Source organism: Panthera leo, chromosome F3, assembly GCF_018350215.1.
Source record: "Panthera leo isolate Ple1 chromosome F3, P.leo_Ple1_pat1.1, whole genome shotgun sequence".
NCBI classification, from domain to species: Eukaryota; Metazoa; Chordata; class Mammalia; order Carnivora; family Felidae; genus Panthera; species Panthera leo.
Window position 1 is genome coordinate 41263665 of NC_056696.1, and position 27964 is coordinate 41291628.

The following is a 27964-nucleotide window of genomic DNA, read 5'->3' on the forward strand; positions in this document are numbered from 1 at the left end:
CTGATTCATTAAATTGTCTCTCTTCATGGCTACATCGTGAGCTTCTTGAGGGTGATTTTTGTTGTTGTTGTTGTTGTTGTTGTTGTTCATACCACAGAGCCTAATACATAGTAGGTGTTGGGTAAATATTTATGGAATGAAATGGTTTCTCAGTGAAAAGGAGCCCCCAGGTAGTAATCTTCCGCGTCCAGAAGATGGCAGCAGCAGAACGTCAGTCGGTCTACTTTGTGTACCGCTCCCAAAGACTCTTTTGTGTTAGGAAGGATTGCAGGTAAGCATTTTTACCCCATTCCATGTTAAATGTTTTAATATAGAGAGTGCAGACTTTTTCTAGTATATGGAGGCCCTTTGTGGACTTTGCTGTGATGCTTCTTCACAAGAGAGCAGCAGGCTGCTGGGCTGCAAGGCCAGAGACCGAGTTACTCTCCAGCTGAGCACTCGATTTCTGCCGTCTCAAGCAAGCCATTTAACTTCTTTAGTTTCAGTTTCTTAATTGGTTGATCAGTGGAGTTAGGAGATCCGCAGGTAATATTGGATCCTAAAATCACAGGATTCAGAGACTGTCTGACCGTTTTATGTGCTCAGTATTATGCTGACAGCCATGGGTATAATAAGAAAGAGATATGTCCTAGGTTGTGCCTTGAAGATCAAGGACGTCAAATATACACATGGTAAACCACGGGTATACATTAAGGAATAATATATCCTTGAGTGCAAAATTGTGTTCAGGTGTATTAGGAGTTCAGAGAAGGTGAATGATGTAGGATGGAGAGGTTAGAAAGGACTTCATGAAGCCAGTTTAGATAGAATTTGAGTTGGCTTTCAAAAATACGAAAGGTTTAAAGGGGGTAAGAGGATTCATACTTTTGAAAGCTTGTTATGTTATATGTCAGTACCCTCCTAGATGCACTTAATCGTCATCGTTTTGTGAGATAAATAATATTATTTTCGTGAAAGATATGAGAAAATTAAGGCTCAGATGGATTATGGAACCTGCCCACAGTCACAGAGCTAGTAAATAAAAAAACCAGGATTCAAAACCAGGTCTCTCGGACTTCAAAGCCCATACTTTCTGTCCACCACTGAGCCCTGGTATGCCAGGGCTCCGTCTTAGTTGGGCTGTTCCATTCCATAAGCTAGCATTGATTGAACACAGTGGTTACAATCTCTTGGTATTTTTTGAAGGGAAGAAAAAAACTTCTAGGAAAAGAGTATTTGCCTTGGGAGATCCCACTTCTGAAAATAAAGCAAATTGAAAACTTTCTGTCCTCTCTGAAATCGAAATAGGAAATAAGGGTTTGGGGAAAACAAATGAGAAGTTGTCTTGTAGGTCCCCTGGCTTAGTCAGTGTTTTATGAGGATGCGGGATATAAGAAGTTTTGGGAGAATTCCAGAGCCATGGGCAGGTTTATTTCTATTTTAAGAAATATTTAAAAGTTGGAACTGGATGACAGCAATTACCTGAATGATTCCTTGTTTCTGGTTCATCTTTAAACCACTTTTTTCCCTCTTCCTCAGAGCCTCTTAGTTAATCCTGGGTAGTATACTGACCCAGATCTTTAATTTGTTTCCTCTGAATAAATATTAGTCTTCTAACCTGAAATAGGGAAATTGAATGTGATTCACAAGTCTGGTGCACTTGTGCCGAAAATGGCTTACTGCTCGCTGATATGTAAATAAAATATAGCAATAGCTCAAGGAAGCCAGTGAAGAAACACATTCCTTTATAATGAAGCTTACCGTGTTTAAAAGAAAAACTATTTGGCACACAAAATTCATAAGTAATGGGAAGCAGAGCTGCAAGCTGAGCTATATCTATGACAAAAGTACTCCTGCACAAAGATTTTGTTTGTCCTTGGTAGGTGCTTGTCTCTCCCATCTTAATAGACTTACCTTTGGCACTGTACCACCCTCTGGGGTTACCATGTCTCACTCTGCCTTTTACTCTTGAAAAGCCCTCTCATTTCACTTCCTAGCCTCTTATTCACTCCTCAGTCTGTTAAAATAGAAATCCTGCCCCACCCGCCTGTCGAGTGAAATTGCTCTAGCAAAGGGCCCAGTGAAATTGCTCTAGCAAAGGGCCCTGTGGCATTCCTAATGATCAGATTCCTTATTCACTTCATTTTTTGCCTTGAACTCCCAGCAGCACGTTACGATGTTGGCTTCTGCCTTCTTAAATCTTTATTTTTACCTTGACTCCTGACATACCATTCTTTCTTGGCTCACTTCTGTCCTTTCTCCTCTTTGTTTGTGTCCTTTTTAGCCTGTTTGCTTCAGCAAACACTTTACGTATTATTCCTCAGTCTTCCTTCTTTTCCTTTCTCAGGACTCTCTAGCTGGTCTTGTCCACTCCAGTCGCCTCAGCTATCATTCTTGTCTGTATTTCTAGCCCAGACCTCTCTGCTGAGCTTCAGGACACTGTATGGAAAGCGCTTGCTTAGAATAGTGCCTGACACTTAATGATAGCCATTTCTGGCCACTGTTTTCCTTTCCCCCATATTTCCTCATCAAAGTAAAGTATTGTTACAGATGCACATTTCTTGAAGAGTTCTTGAGCCCTCTATAGAAAGAGAGTATAAACAAACCAAACCATTCCCTTCCCTCTGACCTAAAAAGGCTAGAGAGAGAGGTCTGTTTTCATGTATTATAAAAAATCTTTGTCAGTGATTCTGCATAAGTGTCACCCAATTGAGAAACTTAGAAATGAAACTAGAAGCCTAGACTCTTACGTCTCACCAAGTCCTGTGTGTCATTCTCAAGAATCCTTCAAACCTACCCTCTCCTCTCCATCCACACTTCTCTCTGTTAACTTCGGCCCTCCCAGCTGGACCCTTGGCCTTGGCCTTCTTCCCCCCTGGCCCCTCCTCCCAGTCCATCCTCTGCAATGCACTCTCCTGCTGGGAATCCGAGAATGGTGCCATAAGCAATGTTGTCCCCCACCTTGTTTTTTAGGAAGCCTCTTCCCGGTCTCTTCAGATTCGTTTCAGATCACCTCCTTTATTTTTACTTCTCACCCCGCAGATAATACTGGGTTTCCTATCCAAAATATGATCTCTTTATGGCATGGCATTTCTTATCTTAAATCTTAATTATCACTACTTTATATATCACAAGATCCTGCTGGAAATCAGCACTTCTTTCTTTTGAAATACAGTATCTGGAGTAGGTAAAAAAAAAAAAACAAAACAGTGTAGGATGGGAAAATTGTTGATTAAATGGAAGGAAGAAAATGGATGAATGGACCAACACACTGCTGACCAAGCTTTTAAAATGGTAAATAAGTGAATAAGTAATTGGGACCAACTCAGACTATGAATTTCCTTCATAACCTTAATTCAGTTCAGTAATCATGTCAGAGCACCTACTTTGTCTGGGTACAGTGCTAAATGTTAATGATGTAATGACAAATAAAAAATAGCCCCCTCTTTCGTGAAACTTAAAGAGTGGCCAGTAGTAGATAGAATATAAGGAATTTTATTTTCACTGGATCTTAGGCTCATTTTTGTTAGGCTAACACCTAATTTAGTGGGCTAGGGCAGTTAGTTGGTTTATATATCACTTTTTTTTAAGTTTATTTACTTCGAGCAACTGTGTGAGTGGGGAGGGGCAGAGAGAGAGGGAGAGTGAGAATCCCAAGCAGGCTAGGTGCTGTCGACACAGAGCCCAGTGTAGGGCTCGATCCCACAGTCTGTGAGATCATGACGCGAGCCAAAATCCAGAGTCAGACAGATGCTTAACTGACTGAGCCTCTTGGGTGCCCCTACATACTACTTTTTAGTGTGAATGAAAAAGTCAGTGCATTCCTTCAATAGCAAGTTTTAAAGCTTTTGTGTAATTATGAAAAAATTCTCCTTAGGCTGGGACTTGGGTGAGCCTGACTACAAAGAGGCATGAAAATTTTAGGGGGTGATGGAACTGTTCTATATCTTGATTGTGGTGATGGTTAATATGCACTTGTGAAAACTCATAACTCATAGACCTGTATACTTTTTTTTTTAATTTTTTTTTAACATTTATTCATTTTTGAGACAGAGAGAGCATGAACGGGGGAGGGGAAGAGAGAGAGAGGGAGACACAGAATCGGAGGCAGGCTCCAGGCTCCAAGCCATCAGCCCAGAGCCCGACGCGGGACTCGAACTCACGGACTCACGGACCGCGAGATCTTGACCTGAGCTGAAGTCGGACGCTTAACCGACTGAGCCACCCAGGTGCCCCTAGACCTGTATACTTTTTAGGGCAAATTTTACTGTGTGTAAATTATACCTCAGGAAACCTGACTTTTAAAAAGTGCTACTGTCACTGCTAGGAATTTACCCAAGGGATACAGGAGTACTGATGCATAGGGGCACTTGTACCCCAATGTTTATAGCAGTACTCTCAACAATAGCCAAATTGTGGAAAAAGCCTAAATGTCCATCAACTGATGAATGGATAAAGAAATTGTGGTTTATATACACAATGGAGTACTACGTGGCCATGAGAAAGAATGAAATATGGCCCTTTGTAGCAACGTGGATGGAACTGGAGAGTGTGATGCTAAGTGAAATAAGCCATACAGAGAAAGACAGATACCATATGGTTTCACTCTTATGTGGATCCTGAGAAACTTAACAGGAACCCATGGGGGAGGGGAAGGAAAAAAAAAAAAGAGGTTAGAGTGGAAGAGAGCCAAAGCATAAGAGACTCTTAAAAACTGAGAACAAACTGAGGGTTGATGGGGGGTGGGAAGGAGGGGAGGGTAGGTGATGGGCATTGAAGAGGGCATCTTTTGGGATGAACACTGGGTGTTGTATGGAAACCAATTTGACAATAAATTTCATATATTAAAAAGAAAGAAAGAAACATAAAAAAAAAGACAATGGAACCTAAAAAATAAAAAAATAAAAAGTGCTACTGAGTCTTAATTGCAGGAATCTGAGTCATCTGAAAAGTGGGGTGATTAGATAGGGAAGATAATTGATCTGTTTTATAGGCCTTCCTGAAGATAAATCTGATTTGGGTCCTTTAAGGAGTTCTTCCATTCTAGACCCTTCTCTTTTTAACCCGAGCTTCAGAAAAGTCCAGAAATCCCTGAACCTGATGGCAAAATTTTGTTATATGTAATTATTCCCCACCCTCCCCCCTCCCACCTTGGGAAAAGATGACAGTTTAAATCTCATTGGTATGAGTATGTTACTGTTCAGTAAAGGTTAAAAACCCACAGGTTTGGGTGTTCTTCCTATTTCCCAGGTGCCCCCTTTTTCCTAAGGTAGGCCATACTCATGATTACAGCAGCTGGAGGCCAGTTTCTGGAGTGGGTGAGAGGAGTGTGTGAGTCCGCTGACCTTAGTATTTAGAGCCCACCTGCTGCTAACACAGGCCTCCTTCTTGAACCTAAACTCTCATTCCTTCTCTGTTCTAAGGTTGACCCAAGGGCATTTTTTTCAGAAATATTTATGTTACTTTAGTATATCGTAGAAAGTACCTGTGCTTTCTATGTCACTGTTGACTATGACAATAAAAGGTTTTTTTTCTAAGTGTGGAATATAAGTAAGTACATCTTACTGCTTGAAACAGTCCTTGGAATATTAATGATCAGTTTTGAATGTTTTTAAAGTTTATAAAATCTTCTACAATATGAATATTTTAAGTAGAAAATAGAAGTTATCTATAATCTTACCATTCAGCAATATCTCTGCTAACATCCTTATATGTTGCATTGATTTTGAGATTATGCTGTATTTTTTCTTATTATTAAATATTACAAATACCCAACATATCAGTTTTCTGGCCCAGTCAAGCCCTGGCTATATTAGCTTCAGTGTTTTTTAAATTTTTTTTAACATTTGTTTATTTTTGAGAGAGAGAGAGAGAAAGTGGGGGAGAGAGAGAGAGAGAGAGAGTGTGTGTGTAAGTGGGGGAGGGGCAGAGAGAGAGGGAGACACAGAATCGGAAGCAGGCTCCAGGCTCTGAGCTGTTAGCACAGAGCCCGACAAGGGGCTCGAACCCAGAACCGTGAGATCATGAGCTGAGCCAAAGTTGGCCGCCCAACCAACTGAGCCACCCAGGCACCCCAGCTTCAGTGTTTTTTTAAATAAAATATTAAAAATATAGCTGAGGCCCCTGTGTATGTCTCCCCTGTATCATCCCCTGGACTCCCTCCCTAGAAGTGGTCACTATACTGAATTTGGTAAAACCATTTGCGAAGTTTTATTAGTTATTATTCTTTTTATGTATATGCACATTACTACTTTTATATGTTTTTGTTCCTTATGTGAATTGTATTGTTGTGTACATATCATTCTGAAACCTGCTGTTTTTACTTAGCATTTTTTCATTTTGAATGCTCACTTTAGTCCATTGTGTAAATATACCACAATTTGGTTTTGTTTTTTGTCTGCTCTTGGACATTTAGGTCATCTTCCTTTTTCTTTCTTTCTTTCTTTCTTTCTTTCTTTCTCTCTTCTTTCTTTTTTTCTTTCTTTCTCTAATACTAATTAATTATACTGCTGTGTACGTTCTTGTTCATGTTTCCTTATCTAAATGTGTAACAGTTTCTCAAGGGTGTTTATTTTCAAATGGAATTTCTGGATGTAAAGAGTGAGTACGTCTTTACTTGAGATGCCAGATTGCTCTCCTGTTTACACTCGCCAGCAGTGTATGAGAGTTTTTACTTCTTTACAACTAATGTTATACTTGATAATGTCAGTCGTTTTTGCTTTTGCCAACCTAAGGAAGATGAAGTGGTTTCTCCTTGTTTTAATTTGCATTTCATGATCGTTAAGTGAAACTGAACATTTTCTCTTATGTTTATAGACTTTTGGGATTTCCTGTTTTGCAAATTCCCTGATTATATGCTTTGTTAATTATTTTTTCTTGGGTTTTTGGTATTTTTTAAATTGGTATAAGTTCTTTACATATTCAAGATACTGATATTTTGCAAGTTATGTACCTGTGGTAATTTTTAGTTTGTCTTCCAGTGTCTGGAAGTGTCTTATGGATATTCCATAATCTATTCAATTGTTTCCCCTATTTTTTTATATTTGGATTCTTGCCATGAATATTTTGTGTGTTGGCTTTCTTGAATTTTTTTCTTAAAAAAAAAAATTTAGTGGTGGTGCTGAAGTTGACCTGGTCTATTTTGTAGTTAGTAATAAATATTCGAGACAGTTGGCCAAGCCCTGTTGGTACAGCCTGTGGGTATGAAATAAAGCAGCACTTGTGCTTTTGGCACCTGAATCTGCCATTCTTGGCCTCCCTAACACCTGTCTGACCAATGAACTAACTGTCGAGTGACCTACATGCATAAAACATTGTCATTTGTGAAACTGGCTTTGGCACTTGATGCTGGAGTGCTTTTAATGGAACAAATGTTCAGAAGTACAAGAATTCAAGGTGATATAGTACTTATCGAAGCTAGGTCACAGAAACACCAGACTCACATTGTTTGTAAAGCAAAAGGTGTTCTCTGAGCTGTAGTTTGGTGCTATATAACTTAAGAGTTTAGAGCAGGGATCAGACTTTTTCTGTAAAGGGCCAGACAGTAAATATGTGGGGCTTTGTGGGCCATATGGTTTCTGCTGCAACTGCTCAATTCTGCCTTTGTAGCACAGGCTTGCCCATTCGTTTCGTTTATATGTCGCCCATGACTGCTTTGGCCCTACAGTGGAGTTGTTGAGTAGCGTTGTAAAGCCTGAAAGATATGCTATCTGGCCCTTTACAGAAAAAGTTTGCAACCTTGACACTATTGACATTTTGAGCCAGATCATTCTTTGTCATTGTCCCCTGGGGGAGGAGGGGTGGAATTATTCCCTGTTGAGAACTACTGCTCTAAAGGATTCAGGAAATGCTTCATTTAGCCAAGGGAAATCCTCTCTCCTTTTTAAATAATTATTCTGATTAGCGGAGTTGTAGCTTTGATTCCTTGCTTAAACTTTAGCTCTGATCTCAGTGTTGAACTAGAGAGGAGAATATGTCACAGGAGCACTTTCTGAATACAGTTGTCCCTAAGCTATGACATCAGATCATATCCTGATATGTGACACAAATCACATCTAGAAGTCTTTTGGATCTGTAGTTATTAGCTTCTCCGATCGAGCAATACTTACACTCTCCCTCTACTTAGCTTTAAGCCATCTATGCCAGATCTGAAATTTGTCCTTGCATTTGTCTGTCATGTGTTGTTTTTGTCTCTCTCTTTACCACTGTTGACATTTGCCAGTTGGCTGGGCCTGAGCCTCTAGTGAGGCAGTATTTACAGCCCACTTGGGTAGATGCAGCAACTAGGATAGCCCAAGGGCAGATGAAATCATATCCAGAATGAGAAAGCTGCATCTCTCTAACTCTACCTTCTTTCACATGAAGGAGAGAGTTCCCCCTCCCCTCTCTATGAAATGAGAAGTAGTATTGATTGGTTTGGTACAGTGTATAAAATATGCATCTAATGGGATGATATTTTGGGCACTATTAACAGCATTGGCTCTACCGAGCCCCAAGATTTTGCTTTCCCTGCCTTTTCTCCTCCCCTTCCTTTCCTCCTCCTTCTTAGTAGCAGGTTCTTAGCAAATTGCAAGCTTTGCCTCTGGCTTGCTGGATAGCAGTGGAAGAGCAAGCCTTTTCTAGTTTCCAAGGGAGACCGGGTGCTGAGACTGCAGTCCTGCCCAGCAGCCACTTACCTTTCTTGCTATTCGTCTCCACACATCTTTTGACCTTCATTCTGCTATGCAGGCCTGCGCGAGGAGGTAACAGTCTGTTTTCTCGGCGCTCTCTTTGTAAAGGGGGCAGAGGGAAAGCAGGGTGGTTCGGGGTAAGGCATATGGGGTTAGCAGAGTATAAATGCTGCCGTAAGGAAAAAAGTATCTCTGAAGTGTGCTGTATCTGTGAGCTTGATCCTATTTGCCGTATCTATAAATATCTTAAAGATATGGTATCTTTAAGCACTACGTTATACAACTTAAAAGTGCCACATATAAAAATGCAAAATTAATGTAATAATGCCTCTGAGAAGCACAGAAGAAAATGGGAACTTAATCTTTGAGAAGAAAATAAAATCAATTGGTTTTAAACTTAACTGGCTGACAAACTGCATTCTGTTAGGCTTATGTTATATGAGCTGAATCGAGTTTTCAAGTTTAAGGAGAGACTTTGGTGATAACATCCCTTAATTGGCTTCTCAAGACTTCTGGGGCTGTGCTGTCCAATATGGTAGCCGGTAGCCATGTGTGGTTATTTAGATTTAATTTAATTAAAAATTACACAGCTTTTCCATTATCATACAAAGTTCTGTTGGACTATACCAAAGAACATGACCTATAGGATACAGGAAATTTATTATCTGACCAGAACCAATGAATGAGCATTTTAGTGAGAAGACTTAGAGGCTATTTGTCTAGAAGCAGCATAAATATGATTCACTGTGATTTAAAGCTACATGGGACCTTAAAACTATAGACTTACCCTTCAGTTTGTAAGTGAAGAAGCTAAGGTACCAGAAATTAAATGATTCTCTTAACGCCAAACAAGTAGTTAATGGCAGAACTAAAACTAGAACTCAGGTATGTGTTCTTTCTACTGTACCACAGTGTTAGCATCCCATACCCAATTAGAAATAGCAAGGAGAACTTGAACTAAAACCTACCTGATAGGGCCCTGGCAAGTGTAGAGTCAACTACATCCTCTGAAGGAGAATTTCGTCCCTCATATCACCTGTCACATACAGTTTTTTTATGACACATGTTGGTAGCAACCTCTGAAAATATAAAAACCATTCTTTGCCAAGATAGAGTGTTGATTATGGTATACTTTTGGGAGACACCAGGGGAAGGTAGGAGAAGTCTAATGCAAGGCAGACATCTTTATTCACTAATTCCTGATATTGCTAGATTTGGAAAAAAAAAATGTCTTATCCATAAATCCTCATAATTAGGATAGCATGGTCCTGGGTGGAATTGCAGGGCTATAAGATAAGAAACGTTGTACTGGAAGCAGGAGACCATGGTTATAGCCCCTTTAGGTCTGTGGCTGAATAGCATTGTGACCTTAGGTAAGTATGTTAATGTTTCCTTAGGCTTTGATCAACTCATCTGACAAAACAGGAATCTGACATCTCTAGGTGCAGTCTTAGAATTAAATCAGGTGACTTTTTTTTAAGTTTGTTTATTTATTTTTGAGAGAGAGAAAGCGTGAGTAGGGGAGGGGCAGAGTGAGAAGGAATGAGAATCCCAAGCAGGCTCCACACTGTCAGTAAGGAGACCAATGTGGGGCTCAAACCCACAAACTGTGACATCATGACTGGAGCTGAAGTCAGATGCTTAATTGATTGAGCCACCCAGGCTCCCCTAAATCAGATGACTTCTTGACGTCATAAAGCCTCTAGCCACAGGTTTATGATTCTGTTATTCCTCTAAATTGTCACCTTCTCCTATAGCTAGCTAGCTATGTGTACTCCCAGATGGATGTTGAAGCAGTTCTTTTTGACCTTTCTGGAATACCTTTATCTATGTATCCTTATACATAGGATGTAGTCCAAGGAATTAAAAGCTGTCTTAAAAGACCATTAATTATTCTGTAATTAATGACCACGGCCTCACAAGTGCCATAAAAGACACATACTCAACGTGGTCCTTCCCTGTTTCAAGCTAACTTTTTAAGCACCCTCTGTTCAGTGCAGATTTTAGATATAGGACTCCTTAAAGCTATTTCAAAAATCAATTTCCTGTTGGTAATTCCAGACAAAAATTTTATTTCATCATTCTAGGGAAACCAGCTTTTGTTCTTGCCTTGGAGATCCTGGCAATTTCTCTTTCATTCTTCTACTTAAAGTAGTTTTATTTTACTTACATAGCTCTTTGAACCTTCATGGAGAATATTTTCAAGGGAATTAAGACCTCTTCCAAATGAATTATCCATTTCTGGTAAAAATAATTAAGGGGAACTCCTTTATTAGATTAGATGGGATCGATATTACAGTACACCCAGCCTTTCTTTTCCAAAATACCACTGCTGAGCTTTTAATGAAGTATTGAGAATAATGTAATGGGAGGAGTGGTGGTGCTCAGGTAGCAGCAGCGGCTAAGCCGTACTAAGTACCTACTGTGTGCCAGCGAGTGTTCTAAGTACTTCATATGCTTTTTATTTAATCTTCCCAACAACCCTGTCTATACCTGCTAATATCTGTTACAGCTATTAATATCCTTGTTGTATAAGAAACTTGGGTTTAGAGTACTTAAATAGTTTATCCAAGATTATCTAGTAAGCAATTTGAGTCCCATATCAGGGTACTTTATCACTACACTGTCCTTGTCAGAAGATATTTTAGGTCTTCTATTTACTGTGGCTTTCTCCATGTTCACTGGTGATTTGCTAGGCATCTTGTTTACACAGCTTCTTGGAGAAAAATTAGTCCATCTGTGGTATACAAAGGGACCCTATGGATTTTAGATGCAGAGGACAAATTATTTTTGGGTAGTCATGCTAATTTCTGTAATTATTTGAATTCAAATCAAATTTGAATTTGATTATGCAACCTCAAAGTCATAGTGAATACAAAGAAAAATGCTTCCTGCCCTCAAGGAAACGTAGTAGACAGATACAGTAATCAAAGGATTTTGGCATTGGAATTCCTTTCTATGCCACTGAACTGGGGACATTAGCCTAGTTTTATCTAGATGTAAGAGGGCCAGAGGTATATGTTAAAGCCATGGATTCTGTTATACTTTCTATTATACTATATTGTGAACACAGACCTGTCTTCTTTTCATAGCAGTAAGGATTCATAGCAATCGTATAGCACTCAGATTTCATGGATGGCTCAAATGCTTGCTTCTCAGAGAGAGCAAGGTGTGTTGAATGTGGGTCTGGCCTAGTGTAGGAGTTGCCAAATTTTTTCTGTAAAGGCCAGATAGTGACTATTTTAGGCTTTGCAGGCTATTTTGTGTTCTTTGCAAATATTAAACTCTGTTGCCGCAGTTAGGTAAAACTTTACAAAAATATGGCAGGCCAGATTTGGCTCATGACCAGAGTTTGCTCACCACATGGTCTAGACTTTAGAAAGTACAAGGACTTGGGCTCTACCAAAACCCTAGTGCGTCCTCAAGGCAGCTGTGGTCAGGTGCATCACTTTTGTGAACCTTGGAATACACATCTAGGTAAAGAAAAATGAATGAAAATGTTTCTTCCTTCCTCAAAAATATTTATAGATTCAAGTACTGGAGTTTTCTGGGTTTTGTCTTTGGATTTTTTTTTCAACTTAAATCATAAACATTTCATATTGACACAGGTAACGAAATAGTATATGTGATATTCACTAACAAAACCTAAATACATAGATACATACATAGATAACAATCCAGACATATATGTTATAGAATGAAAATGGGTTATTTTCATGTGGTGGAATTCTCATTTATTTTTGTTTTTACATTTTTGTCTGTTTTCTAATGTTTCCATGAAAAACATATACGACTTCAAATATTCAAGACTTCAACTCAGGTAAAATGTTATTGATCTTACCTACCAGAACTGCTTTTACTAACACTGTTTCTCTCATTCTATTAAACCCTAGAGCAGGCAGTGGGATAAGCCAGTTTGAAGCTTTTTTCTTTCACTGTGGCTCCTATCTACTATGCACAGAAAGGATAACAGTCAAAAATTAAGTATAATAGTGATGGTCTATATATTTTGCAGGTAGAAATGACATGTGAGTAGGCTGGTTGGTAACTGAGGCAGAATTTCACAGAGAATTAGTCCTTAGTGTGGTCATCAGTTCCAGGGTCTGGTCCACAGCTTTGTAAATTTGGAGACTTAATTTTTTTCATTTCACCCAGAAGAGAGGAGCATATTAAGGAAGGGCTCAAATATACCAAATTTACAGTGGATTGACAAATGTATCAGAATTCCCGTTTACTAATCTATGTTGAGGGAAGCTTGGGGACTCCTGGCTGGCTCAGTCAGTAGAACATGTGACTCTTGATCTCAGAGTGCTGAGTTCAAGCCCCACATTGGGCATGGAGTCTACATGAATGAATGAATAAATGAATGAATGAATGAATGAATGAATGAATAGCTTGGTTGGGGACTTCTGCTTCAGGCCATGGCATATCTAGTATACAAACTCCTCTCACTGAGAATAACTAAAAAAACTGGACAAATATTAACAAGTATCTTTGAAGATATGGGATTAAGAAATTGAGGACTTGAGGGATCAAGATCCCGGAAAGAAGGAAATCAAAAAGAGGTGAATCCAGCATTTGTCTGTGCTTTTCCCCTTGAGGCATTTGCTGAGTAGTAAAGCCGTAGCAATAAGGCTAAGAAACTGGGCGGGATTTTCAGTAGTCTCATGGAGCTGAGGGAACTAGAGTTCAGGAAGAGGGGCCCCATACCTTCATCTGGGACCACTGATGGGCTACATTCTAGAAGTAAAGGCTTACCAGAAATAGACCAGCCCTTGCAAAGACTGAAGGCTATCTTCCAGTCATCTCAATCTCAAAGTAGATTAAGGTCATTTGTCTTGGCCCTGTAGTTCTCAAAGTGTGATGTCAGAAGCATCACGGAAATCTAACTAGAAATGCAAATTCTCGGCCCCTACTCCAGACCTACTGAAACAGGACTTTTAGGGGTAGAGCCTAGCAATTTGTATTTCACAAACCCCCTAAATAATTCTGATGTAGATGAAAGTTTGAGAATCACTTCCTTAACCTAACTGCCAGAGGAAAAGAATATCCTCTCTGGAGGATGACATCTTTCAGAGCTGCAAAGTTATCACTGCATTTTTCATTAAAGGTGTTTGGCTGTTATACTCAACCTTGCTGGACTCTCAGTTTCTGAGGAGTGATGGGTTCAGCGTTAAATGTGATAAATACTGGGTGGCTCAGTCAGTTGAGGGTCTGACTCTTGATTTCTGCTTAGGTCATGATCCCCGGGTTGTGGGATTGAGTCTCCTCCATGCTCAGAGTGGAGCCTGCTTGACATTCTCCCTCTCTCTCTCTCTCTCTCTTTCTCTCTCTCTCCCCCACTCATGTGCTCCTCTTTCTCTCTCTCTCAAATAAAAATAATAAATGTGATAAATACTATATTTTTTATTGTTTAAACTGCATCTCTCAGATAATATGAAAATGGTCCAGAAGGCAACTTCCCGCACTTATAATTTTCCTTATAAAGACATGTATTCAAATATTTTAAAAAATATTTGGCATTAATTCAGAAATTAGCAGACATACCAAATTTACCAAAAGACTGATTTACCAAAAGACTAAGAAAAATAAACAATAACAAAAGATCCAGATATTGATGTTATCAGACGTGGACTTTAAACTAACTATGGTTAATACCGTTAAGAAAATAGAAGATGGGAAATTTCAATAAAGAACTGTAATCTATTTTAAAAAGAATCAAGTAGAAATTCTATAACTGAAAATTTAATAATTGGAATTAGAAATTCAACTGGTGAGTTTATAGTAGACCAGCTGAAGAGATAATTAGTGAACTAATTAGATAGACAGTAGAAAATATCCAGAATGGGGGCACTTGGCTGGTTCCGTTGAAAGAGTGTGCTACTCTTGTTCTCAGGGTTGTAAGTTCAAGCCCTACATTGCGTCTAGAAACAATTTAAATAAATAAAACTTTAAAAAAGAAATACATATCCAGAATGAAACCCAGAGAGAGAAAAGGATGGGAAATACAGAAAAAGCAAAATAAATGAATAGATCATGGCCAGTAAGATCTAACGTAGATACAATTGGAGTCCAGAGGAAGAAAAAAGAAGAACTGACTACTTTTATCCTGGAATACCATTTTTACTTGAAAGAATGACTGGGAAGGCTATGGTTTTCCAGACTTGGGTATTCAGCAGACATTTTCTTGAAAATGAACAAAGTGAGACTGTCACAAAGTATTTGTTGCCAAGTATAAAACTTTAAACTTCAAGCAGAAATTAGAATTTTGGTAACTTGTGTCTGCCCATTATGAGTGGTATTATTGACTGCTGCTTCCCAATATTTAAAGACTGTCTTAAGTTCAAAGGTGAGGGCACCTGGGTGGCTCAGTCAGTTGAGCTTCCAGGTCTTGATTTTGGCTCAGGTCATAATCTCAGGGTCATGGGATCGAGCCCTGTGTCGGGCTCCTCCTGAGCATGGAGCCTGGTTAAGATTTTCTCTCTCTCCCCCTCTACCCTCCCCTCTAAAAAAATAAAATAAAATAATTTAAAAATTTTTTAAATAAAATATCAAAGGTGATATTAAAGAATGATTTTTTATGTTTTATTTTTCCATTATTTTTATTGAGATATAATTGACATATAACATTGTATTAGTTTTAGGTGTACAACTTAGTAATTTAATAAATATAAAATGATTACAACTAAGTTTAGTTAACATCCATCATCACACATAATTACAATTTTTTCCTCATGATAAGAACTTTTAAAATTACTCTCTTAACAATTTTCAAATACATAATACGGCATTGTAAATTATAGTCACCATACTGTATATACCCAGGACTTACTAATCTTATAAATGAAAGTTTGTACCTTTTGAGCATGTTCACCTACTTTGCCCACTTTCTACTCCCTGCCTCTGTTAACTACAAATCAGTTCTCCATATCTATGAGGTTGGTTTTTTTTTTTTAATATTTCACATGTAAGTGAGATCAGATTTTATACTCAACCTTGCTGGACTCTCAGTTTCTGAGGAGTGATGGGTTCAGTCCCCCACTTGATTTGTATGAGTTCTTTATTTTGGATAGTAATCCCTTTTCAGATATATGATTTGCCAATAGTTTCTTCCATTCTGTAAGTTGCCATTTCATTTTGTTGATGGTTTGCTTTTTTGTGCAGAAGGTTTTTAGTTTGATATAGTCCTACTTATTTATTTTTGCTTTTGTTGCCTTTGCTTTTGGTATCAAATCCGAAAAAAATCATTGCCAAGGCCAACGTCAAGGAACTTACCCCTATGTTACCGAATGTGACTTATAAAATTATTATTCTGTAATGAAATGTGTCACCATTTGGAAGATCTGCACCAATGTTTTACAAAGGACCAGTGTACAATAACCTGAAGTCATGCGTGGGTAAGGAGGTCCATTTAAAGTGCAAGATAGACCAATAGACCAATAAATTAACATGGTTTCAGATTCCACATTGTTGCTAATCTTTAAGAAACTACCACTTCAGTTTTGGTATAGTATCAAGGAAAAATGTCCATAATTACCAGCTATTATAATACTCCTTCCTTTTCCAACTACAAACCTATGCAAGACTGTATATTCTTTATATATTTTAACTGAAACACCATATTGCAACATATTGAGTGAAGCATGTATGAAAATCCAACTATCTCCTATTAAGCCAGCACTAAAGAAAATTTATAAAAATGAAATAAAGACTCTTGCTAAATTTTTTTGTTTTAGAAAATACAGTTATTTTTCATAAAAGATAAGTTATTGATGTAACTTTTTGTAATAGGGCTGATTATTTTTAAATACATAAGTGCATATTTTTTAAATTTCTGCTAAGGTAAATATTAAAAGATACACATAAACAAAAGTTCTTCGGGGGTCCTCAGTAATTTTTAAAAATGTAAAAGAGTCCTGAGACCAAAGAATTTGAGAATCATTGCTACAGATACTAAAATGACAATTAAAATATACTATAAGAATTGGGGCACCTGGGTGGCTCAGTCGGTTAAGTGTCCAACTTCAGCTCAGGTCATGATCTCATGGTTCGTGGGTTCGAGCCCCATGTCAGGCTCTGTGTTGACAGCTCAGAGCCTGGAGCCTGCTTCAGTTTCTGTCTCCCTGTCTTATGCTCCTCCCCCACTCACTCTCTGTCTCTCTCTGCTTCAAAAATAAACATTAAAAAAAATGTTTTAAATATACTATAAGAATTTTATGAACAATTTTGTGCCACTAAATGTAAAAATATAAAGTTCTTTGAAAAACAAATACTACCAAAACAGAACATCTGACTAGGCCTAAATCAATCAAAGAAATTGAACCCCTCATTTAAAACCCTCCCATAAGGAACACTTAAGGGGCGCCTGGGTGGCTCAGTCGGTTGAGCATCTGACTTCAGCTAGGGTCATGATCTCACGGTTAGTGAGTTCGAGCCCCACATCAGGCTCTGCTGACAGCTTGGAGCCTGGAGCCTGCTTGGGATTGTGTCACCCTCTCTGTCTTCCCCTCCCCCGCTCATGCTCTGTCTCTCAAAAATAAATAAATGTTAAAAAAATTTTTTAAAAAGAGCACTTAAAATCCAGACGTCTTCATTGTGCACTTTACTAATTATTCCAGGAGGAAACAACCCTAATCTTACATAAATTCTTACAGAAAATCGACCAGGAGAAAACACTTCTTAACTTTTATAACCTTAATTTCCAGACTTGCCCAGTTGTTATAAGAAGGGAAAATTATAGTGCTCGCTTCGGCAGCACATATACTAAAATTGGAATGATACAGAGAAGATTAGCATGGCCCCTGCGCAAGGATGACACGCAAATTCGTGAAGCGTTCCATATTTTTCGACAATAAATTTCATGAAAAAAAAAAAAAAAGAAACACACAAAAAAAATAAAATAAATAAATAAAACATTTAAAAAAAAAAAAAAAAGGGAAAATTATAGACCAATTTCTCTAATACACAGGGATGGAGAAATCCTAAATTAAATAATACTGACTTTATGTAAAAGTCAATCTATATAGGGGTACCTGGCTGACTCGTTCGATAGGACATGTGATTCTTGATCTCAAGGCTGTGAGTTCAAGTCCCAAATTGGACATAGAGCTTACTTTAAAAAAATAATAAAATAAAATAAATATTTCTTAAAAAAATATGATGCATCATGGCCAAGTTGAGTTTATCCTAAGAATTCAAGGTTATTTTATCATTCAAAAATTATGCAATGTGATTCACCTTAGTAACAAAAAAAGAAGGAAAATGATAATAATCTCAATATATGGGGAAGAAACACATGTGATAAGTTTGACACACACTAATGATTAAAAAATAATTGATTAACTTCTCAATTAATTAATTGAGAAGCAGTGTCTACAGAAATCTTAGACATCACAGTAATAAAATGCTGAATGCTTTTTCTCTCTGAAGGCAGGAACAAAGCATGGAAACTTACTATCATTACTCCTTTTCAACATGTCCTGGAGGTTCTGGCCAGAGCATTAGATCAAGAAAAGAAATAAAAATTGTAAGGGTAGGGAAAGAAGAAATGAAATTCTCATTTCACAGATGACATGATTCTGCATGAAAAGTAATACATTTAAAAGTAATGTGTTGGATTATGCCATTTTCACTGATAGCGTTTCTATCATTTTGATTCTGCCCAAATTCATTCCTAGAGTGTAGAAATCACTTCAGTATGTGGAAGTCCCTTGTCGTTCCTCAAGTACAGGTAGCAAAGATCTTACGTCTGGTATTACTTTTTTTCTTTGCAGGTCATATCTGACTCCTGTACGGGATGAGGAAGCAGAATCTTTACGGAAAGCACGCTCCAGACAAGCTCGGCAGACTCGAAGGTCTACTCAAGTGAGTGTGACCTTCTTTTTTATGTCATTTTGTCTATCTTCCTTTCTGTTGGAGCTATGATGAAAAAACAGTAAGATGAGAGCCTTATTCCAGCCACTGTAGTAAAAGTTTTCACCTGTCTTCAATCTTCCACCACGTGGTATCAGATGAAGTTATAGCTACACCTACCCACTCTCACTTTTATATCTCCAGGTTCAGAGCAGGTTTATCTCCTTTCCTTCACAAGACTCATCATTCCATTTGTGCTTAAGGGGCCACCCACATCTTAAGATCCCTAAAGGAGAACAGTTTGGCACTTCCTCAAAATGTTATATATACAGATACCATACGATGTAGCAATTCTAGTCTTAGGTATCTACTCAAGGAAAATGAAAACATATGTCCACACAAAAACTTGTACATAGATGTTTATAACAGCATTATTCACAGTAGCCCAAATCCCAAATTTAGGGTCATCTCTGAACTCTGGGTAGAGTTAACTTGCTCCGCATACCAAACTCCATGTGTGGAGCTTGCAGGCTTGCTGTAGAGTTGAGTCCTGGGCTCCCAGCTGCAGCAAGGTTTAGCATTGTGTGGCTGGTTGTGCCTCAGCTCTCCTTAGCAGGCACAGTGGTAGTGGGCACAAGCTGAACCTTTGAGCAGACCAGATAAATTAAGCAGTTGACATAACTGGAGAAAAAAAGAATACAAATTTCCGTTAACAGAGAAACGGGTAAACGAAATGTTATATATTCATACAGTAGAATATTATTTGGCAATAGAAAGAAATGAAGTACTCATACATGTTAATGCTACAATGTGCATGAACCTTAAGAAAACCTTATGTTAAGTGAAAGAAACCAGACATGATTCCATTTATATGAAAATACCCAGAATAGGCAAAGCCAGAGAAAGAGAAAATAGATTAGTGGTTGCCAGGGGTGGGAGAGACGGAGGGATGGGGAGGGGCTGCTGATGAACGTGGAGTTTCTTTCTGGGGTGGTAAAATGTTCTGAAATGAGATGGTGATGATGGTTGTACAAGTCTGTGAATATGCTAAAAATCACTGCCTTGTATGCAGGCAGACCTCATTTTATTGCACTTTGCAGGTACTGTCTTTATATATATGTATGTATATATATATATATATATATATACATACATATATATATGTATGTGTGTGTATACATATATACATATATATACATATACACACACACACAAATTGAAAGTTCAGAGTTCAGTGGGATGCATAACTGCAGATGTGGAAATAGCAAGAGAACTAGAGTTAGCTGTGGAGCCTGAAGACAGGATGAACGGCTGTGATCTCATGATAAAACTTGAACAGATGAGGAGTTGCTTCTTATGGGTGAGCGAAAAAAGTTGTTTCTTGACATGGAATCTACTCCTGGTGAAGATGCCGTGAAGATTATTGAAATGACAACAAAGGATTTAGAATACTATCTAAGCTTAGTTGATAAAGCAGTGGCAGGGTTTGAGAGGATTGAGTCCAATTTTGAAAGCAGTTCTACTGTGAGTAAGATGCTATCAAACAGTATCGCATGCTACAGAAAAATTGTTCATGAAAGCAAGAGTCAACCCACGCAGCACATTTCCTTCATTGTTGTCGTATTGTAAGAAATTGCCACAGCCACCCTGATCCGTCAGCAGCCATTAACATAAAGGCATGACCCTCCACCAGCAAAAAGATTATGACTCACTGAAAAGCTCAGATGATTGTTAGCATTTTTTTTAGCAGTAAAGTATTTTTTAATTAAGGTATATCCATCGTTTTTTGAACATAATGCTGTTGCACAATTAATAGACCACAACGTAGTGTAAACATAACTTTTATATGCACCGAGAAACCAGAAAATTTGTTTGCCTGGCTGTATTGTGATACTTCCTTTATCACAGTGGTCTGGAATCAAACCCTCAATATCTCTGAGGTATGCCTGTACTTTTAAATGGTGGGTTTTATGATATGTGAGTTTGTTTCAATAAAGATGTTTTTAAAAGAAAAAAAATTCCTAAGGGAGCCATTGAAGTAGGGAAGAGTCCAATATAGTCTGTGTTATATTTTGTGGAAGTCCACCATGCAGAGAACTGATGGGAATGGTAGGCAAAAGTATGTTTGTGAAGCCAGGAAACTAGAAGACCGGTTAGGAAACTATTACAGTAGTCCAAGCTGGGAGTACCAAGACCTTGAACGCAGTATGCAATGGTGAGGAGAAGGGAGAGAAAGCTGTGAATTGGCATTAAGGAGGCAGAGGACGATGAGCTGATGAAGCACAATTAAAAGGAGCAGCCAGAGAGATGAAAGTAAACCAGGAAGTAGTAACGGTATAGAAGTAAATGAAAAGTCAGTTTCCAGGGGCCCCTGGGTGGCTCAGTCGGTTGAGCATCCGACTTCAGCTCAGGTCATCATCTTGCCATTGGTAGCTTTGAGCCCATGTCGGGCTGTGTGCTGACAGCGCGGAGCTTGTTTTGGATTCTTTGTCTCCCTTTCTCTCTGCCCGTCCCCTGCTAGCACTCTCTCAAAAAAAAAAAAAAAAAAAAAGAGAGAAAGTCAGTTTCCAGGTAAAAGGTGAAGGTAACAGTTTTAAATACTACAGAGGTCAAGTAAGAAAGCTGAGGACTGAAAAGGGGACTTTATAAATAGCCACAAAGGTACCCTTGTCTTCCCTGACCTTCCCCAAATAGGCTAGGTATCCTTCCTTTATAGTAATTATGACAGCTGTTATTTTATTTTTGCTTGATTATTATTTCTCTGTCTTCCCCTCTTGGAATATAACCTCCATGAGGACCAAGACTGACTATAATTTTTTTGTTTCGGTTTAGTTTCTTGTGGTAAAATATACATAACATACAATTTACCACTTTAACCATTTTTTAAGTGTGTGGTTCAGTGGCATTAAGTAATTCACATTATTTTGCAACTGTTACCACCGTCTGTCTCCAGTACATTTCTTATCTTCCCAAACTGAAACTCCATACCCATTCAACAATAATTCCATCTCTCTCCCGCCAGCTTCTGGCAACCACCATTCTACTTCTTATGTCTATGAATTTACTAATCTAAGTACTTCATACAAGTGGCATCATCCAGTGTTTGTCCTTTGGTGGCTGGCTTATTTCACTTAGCATAATGTCTTCTAGGTTCATTCAAGTTGTGGCATATGTATCAGTATTTCATTCTTTTTTAAGGATGAATGATATTCCTCTGTATATACCACATTTTGTTTATTCACTCGTCTGCCGGTGGACACTTCAGTTGCTTCCACCGTTTGTATGTTGTGAATAATACCGCTATGAACGTGGGCAAACAAATGATCTCTCTGAGACCCTGCTTTCAGTTCTTTTGAGTAAATTCTCAAAAATGGAATTTGGTGGATCATATATTCTGTCTTAAACCTTACATTCCATTATACCCAACTGCTTTCTTATGTCTTTTCCACTAGATTAAAAGGTTCTTGAGTACAGGAACCATTTTGTCTTTGTAGTTCCAGTGCTTAAAGACACTTGGTAATTTATTAAGAGAGTGAGTGACTAAATTCATGATTAGTTTAAAAACAAACAAACAAGTTGTGGATATAGTACCTGCTCAACTACCTTCCAGCTTTAGAACTCCCATCTCCTGAGGACTTGAGCATATAACTGCTTGAGTTAGAATCCGTTCACTCTGGTCCTTACTCTCTTTCTCCCTTTTTCTACAGATGCCTCCTAATTGCTTTTCTTCCGTATGGCTGCTTCTGAGAGCCTGAGGGAAATATCAATTATTGGAAAGTTTCTGTGTGACGTTCCTAGAGTTACTTAGAAAATCATCTTAGAGGAAAGCTAGTTTAGGTGGTGTCATGTTTTTGGTTGGCTGGTTTTTGTTGTTGTTCTAGCCTGCCTCTGAACTTTCACCTTTTTGGAGCTGGTTTTTCTTCCCATAAGTAAAATTAAGTTTTTCTAGTATCTGCTCTTCAGAGAATCTCTCTTGATAACTGTTTTCTCTTGGGAGGGTATGGAGCTTTCAAACAAAGATGTTGCAAACTAGGGGTATGAGAGAAGTACATCTACAACAGATGGGCATCAATGTTGCCCTGTTTCCTGGAACTCAAAGTGGAAAGCTAAGTATTGCATTTGAAAGGTACCTAGACTCAGGCTGGGCTCTTTGCACACTGAGGTGTTCATTTTTAAGCATATCTTGCTTGAAATGGCCTCATGCGTTTGGGGAGCTTTGATACTGGACTTTGGTACTACCAGATCTTTAAGGCGGTTTCCCTGCTCATTTATTAAGAGTTATTCCTTGGTTAGAGTGAAACTTCCCTGACCTTGTGCCGTTTTCCCAGGGCGTGACACTAACGGACCTTCAAGAAGCAGAAAGGACGTTCAGCCGGTCGAGGGCAGAACGGCAAGCTCAGGAGCAGCCTAGCCAGAAGCCTGCGGGCACTGAAGGGCTTGAGGGAAGCACAGAGAAGCATGAGCCCTCAGCAGTCCCGGCAAAGGAAGCTGGCGAGAGCCGTCAACCCTGGGGCGGGAGTCTGGATGAGGAGGTAAGTCACTTTTGCGGGCATGTACTGTGCTAAAAGCAGGGACATTAACGTGGGGAATCCCTTCCTCACTGATCAGTCAGGCGCTGTGCTGCTTTATCGTGAACAACTCCTAGAAAACACTGATAATGTCTCCCTCTAGTTGGCAAACCCGTGTGACTGAAAGAACTCAAGCTATCAGTCCTTAAGTGATCACTTGTTTCCTCTTGGAGTTAACTAATGCTTATTTTTTATCCGGTTTCATTGAAATGCTGACACAAAACATTTTATTAATTTTAGATGTACAACATGATGGTTTGATATTTATAGTGAAATGATTGCCTCAGTAAGTTTAGCTAATTCTTAAACTAATGATGTCTTTCTATCCTAAAAAGAGAGGTTACAGTATAATAAAAATACAAATAGAAATGTGAGGATTTATTGAGTGTTTACTGTATCCTGGGCATTATTTCAGCTCCTTCATATGTATTAATTCATCTAATCCTCAAACAGCCCTCTGAGCCCTCACTTTAAATATGAGGAAATTGAGTCACAAAGAGGTTAACTAACTTGCCCAGTGTTTCACACAGATGAGAAGCGGTTAAACAAGAACTTGAACGTAGCCAGTCAGGCTCCAGAGTGCTCTCTCAGCCGTGATTATATTGTTCTCTAGACTCCTACAAACCTGATTTTACAAAGCACCACTCAGTCCCATGCCACAAGATGTCACTATTGAGGTAGACATGTTAACTTCTGTTCCCTTTCTCAAATAGGGTTATGTTTAGGGTGAACGTAACTCCTCCCAGTTTACCTCGGATGGTTCATAGTACACCTGTTATCTCTGTAATTAGCGATACCATTCATCTTCACTCTGAGAAGTGTCTCAATTGGGATGTCAAATTTTACCATTACCATAGTTAGAGGAGAAAGGAATCCCCTTGGTCCATTGCTGAATGGCTAAGCTATATCAACTAACTAAGGTTATTTTGGTTTTTTTTCTGTTTTTTTTATCTGCTACTGTTTATTTGTTTATTGAGTACTTATTACTAGCTACTGTTGTAAGCACCTAACGTACATGATCTCATATAATCCTCACAGCCCTCTCTAAGGAAGATATTATCCCTCTTTTACATATGAGGAACCTGAGGCTCAGAGAAGTTAAGTAACTTATTCAAGGCCACACAGCTAGTAAGTGCTGAAGCTAGAATTTGAACCAAGTTTTGTTGGATTCCAAAGCTTACTATATTTTATTGCTTCTGTCTTTATAAACAAAAAAGTATACAATCTCTACATGTAGCAATAATTATCTGTGCATCTGTAATAAACCAAGTTAAGACTTATTATCAGACTCTGTCTTTTTCGTTGGGAAAAAAAAGTTCAAAGGGGAAAATGGGAATTTTTTTAAGTTTCAGTAAGCCTGTTATGGCAGTTTGATAGAATATTCAAAAATTTGTAGAATGCTTAGATTTGGTCTCTGTTCTCAGGTAACTGTATTGTATCTTCATATTCCTGAACTTCTAATTTTTCTACTAAAACCTTGCCTTTCAGTGCTCCATCTTGAAAAGGCCACCATTCTTCTTATTTTCATTCCAAAATCAAAGGAATTTTTATTAACAAGATTAGTGTTACCTCGTGCCCTTTGGTCGATTTAGGAAAAATTTTCCTGGCTGGGCTGCTGTCAACATGATGGTATTATCAGAATAGGAATCCAGAAGCTGTTTCCTTTCTGGCTAACTAACTGACTGTAGTTCAGCTCAGTGGCTATTTATTGAGCATCTACTATTAGTAAGCCTCTTGGTATAGAAAAAAAGCCCTTCTTTAAGAAGCCTGCTCTCCTTATCATTTGGTTGGACTTGACCTCTAACATCTCACCCTGTGGATTATTTCCAGCCTGTCTATCGTCGCCTGAGGTATTCAGCTCAACCAGACAAACCCACAACACCAGTGTCTCCTTCTGCATCAAGACCCACTCTCTACACCAGTTCCCATCTGCTACGGACAAGCAGATCTTCAGTCCCTGACTCTGAGAGTTCAGAGACCACCACAAACACTGCAGTTGCAAAAGAAATGGACAAAAATGGTATGTGGAGCTTCAGAATATGCAGGCTCCTTGCTAGTGTGCCTGCCCCAGATTCCTAAGATCACACTTTGTTTTATCTCTGGCCAGAGAGTGAAGATGCAGATGTGGATGATCAGTCCTCTAATAGACTGTCCATCCGTGAGAGGAGGAGGCCCAAGGAACGACGAAGAGGCACAGGCATCAATTTCTGGACAATGGATGTGAGTGGATTGGTCCATGCTGGGACATATCACATCACCCGTGGCCGTTGTCCTTTATGTTGACTTTAAAAAAGAGAGAACCGCATGTGGTCCCATAAATCTTGCAGATTATCAAGACACATTACTGAGGAAAGAGAAGACTCACCTAGTGTGGGACTCGTTTGGTGTATTCTTGGCTGCATGCCCACTGCCTAGAACAGTAGTACCAGGCACATAGTAGGCACTCAGTAAATAATTGGTGAAGAATGAAAAAAACTGAAAATCAGCAACAACCATGTAAGCAAATATAACAAGGGAATAAGCTTGTCAAATATCAGCCGTTCTCCCTAATATTGCCCAAAAGTCATGCAGGTAGACAACAATATCTTAATATCACATATGAGCAGAGACTCTAACAAAATACTTTAGGAGCATTACAAGAATTTCAGGGAGCTTAAAATCTGTTTGTAACACAAGTTCATCTGACTCAATTTTACTCTTTTGAGTAAAAGAAACTATGAAAAAAGAAACAATATGAACTAGATTAACTTTGGCTTTAAAATAAAGACAAATGTACCAGTGCTTACTAACTGCAAACACACATTCAGTACTTTAATTCACCCTCTTGTTATATACCCTTCTCTCTTTTTTTTAAGTTTATTTAAGAGAAGTTATTAAAAAAAATTTTTTTTAATTAATTTTGAGGAGCACCTGGGTGGCTCAGACAGTTAAGCATCTGACTCTTGCTGTCGGCTCAGGTCATGATCTCATGGTTCATGAGCTTGAGCCCCATGTTGGGCTCTGTGCTGACAGTGTGGAGCCTGCTTGGGATGCTCTCTCTCCCTCTCTCTCTGCCCCTCTCCTGCTTGCTCTCTGTCTCTCAAAGTAAATAAATAAACAAAATTTATTTTGAGAGCGAGAGAGAGAGAGAGTGAACAAGGGGGGACAGAGGGAGAGAGAGGGAGAAAGAATCCCAAGCAGGCCTCATGCTATCAACATGGAGCCTGAGGTGGGGCTCGAACCCAGGAACCGTGAGATATGACCCGAGCCGAAACCAAGAGTTGGATGTTTAACCAACTGAGCCACCCAGGAGCCCCTCTTCTATACCCTTCTCACTCAGCTTTGTTATTGGCATTTTGAAAAATGTTTGTTTATTTGTTTTGGGAGAGAGAGAGAGAGATCACGCATGTGCAAGCAGGGTGGTAGTGGGGAGGGCAGAAAGAGAGAGAATTCCAAGCAGGCTCCATGCTGTCAGTGCAGAGCCTGTCTCAAGGCTCAATCTAATGAAGTGTGAGATCATGACCTGAGTGCAAATCAACCAGTTGAGCCACCCAGGCACCCCTGTTATTGGCATTTTAAAAATGCAAGTGACCAATAATCAGGAGGTCCCTGAATACCAATGATCATTTGAAAGTTAGATGAACCATTCAGTGAGACAAGAAATGAGACAGTATATAACTGACTGTCTAACAGTCATCTGTTAGAAACTATTTTTTAGGTAAAAGTATCTCTTTTTTTTAAAAAAAAAAAGCTTTTTAAATTTATTTTTTATTTATTTTGAGAGAGAGAAGGAGAAAGAGAATCAAACAGGCTGTGTGCTGTCAGCGCAGAGCCTGACACAAGGCTCGATCTCATGACCACGAGATCAAGACCTGAGCTGAAATCAAGAGCCACACGCTTAACCAACTGAGCCACTGAGGCACCCCGAAAAGTATCTCATTTTTATAGGACCAAACAGATAACTATTGACAGAGATGAAATAAAGTCTGTCTTTCTTAATGACCCCCCTTTTCCAGCTATGGCTTATTTGACGTTTTTAATGACAGGCAATGTTCCTAAGCTGTCTGCCTTTGGCGGCTGTTAAAAGCAGCAGTAACAGAGCGTCACTTGGCAGTCAGTTCTCATTGCCTATGTTTGAAATGCCAAGATGCATAATTGATGGGAGCTGACCTTGTTGCTTTCAAGGATGTCTGTGACCATGGTCCTCTTGTTTTTCTCCCTCCTTCCTTTTTAGGAAGATGAAACTGACGTCTCTGAAGAGGTAAAAGCAGCACTGGTAAGTGGCAAGTCAGTGAGGCCTGTCCCTTTTGGTTCAGCCTTTCTCATGTGCATACACTTTTAATAGAAAAGAGCAGGCCCAATGCAGATTTGCATTGAGGGAGAGTTTGGAGGTAGACATCGCTCTGAGAGATGTGGCCGGGTGTTGGTTGGTGGTATTTCCTCAGTTGCTGTAACAATGCCCATGCTCTTGAGCAATTTTCCTGCGTTTCTCTATGCCTTCTGCTGATATCTCACACAGTTGTAGGATCTGTCTGTTTTTTCTCTCCTGTGAATATGTTATTGGATTATAGAAAGTACTTGGAAATCTTTGGAAGAAAATTGAAGAGTGATACTATTTCTCTTATGGATCTACACTTATATATAGAAAGGAACATAAATGTGAAGAATGCAAACATTACACAATCCAAAAGCTACTTATATTTGACTTTGAAATAAGATTAAACCCTTGACTCTTCTACAACTCCAGCCTAGCATCCAACTTTTCTCTGTGGTGCGTAGCCCGGGCCCAGCTTTCTTGAAACTCCAGGTTCCTGAAAGCCACTCAAACATGACAGAAAGTTAGTGGTTCCCTTATTAGTACTGTTGTTCAGGAAGGAATGTGGTTTTGACTAAATGAATTGAGACTATATGTACATT

The 27964-nt window shown here is 38.9% G+C and overlaps 1 protein-coding gene, 1 long non-coding RNA gene and 1 other non-coding gene across 6 annotated transcripts in view; 2 read left to right on the forward strand and 1 right to left on the reverse strand.

The window, feature by feature from the left end:
• PPP1R12B (protein phosphatase 1 regulatory subunit 12B) overlaps window positions 1-27964 on the forward strand; it is a 219437-nt gene that overhangs the window by 104345 nt on the left and 87128 nt on the right. For all 4 annotated transcript variants that reach the window (XM_042925735.1, XM_042925736.1, XM_042925731.1 and 1 more), the window contains 5 exons: window positions 18422-18512; window positions 22829-23032; window positions 24899-25088; window positions 25176-25288; window positions 27282-27323. In XM_042925735.1, the coding sequence (XP_042781669.1) occupies window positions 18422-18512; window positions 22829-23032; window positions 24899-25088; window positions 25176-25288; window positions 27282-27323 (640 nt within the window). The remainder of the gene's footprint in view (window positions 1-18421; window positions 18513-22828; window positions 23033-24898; window positions 25089-25175; window positions 25289-27281; window positions 27324-27964) is intronic.
• On the forward strand, window positions 17388-17494 carry LOC122212540. Its single transcript, XR_006199209.1, has one exon. It is a non-coding gene; the product is annotated as a U6 spliceosomal RNA (small nuclear RNA).
• LOC122212062 lies at window positions 18522-27322 on the reverse strand. Its single transcript, XR_006198963.1, has 3 exons — window positions 27218-27322; window positions 22092-22251; window positions 18522-19181 (listed from the first exon to the last, which is right to left on the reverse strand). It is a non-coding gene; the product is annotated as an uncharacterized LOC122212062 (long non-coding RNA).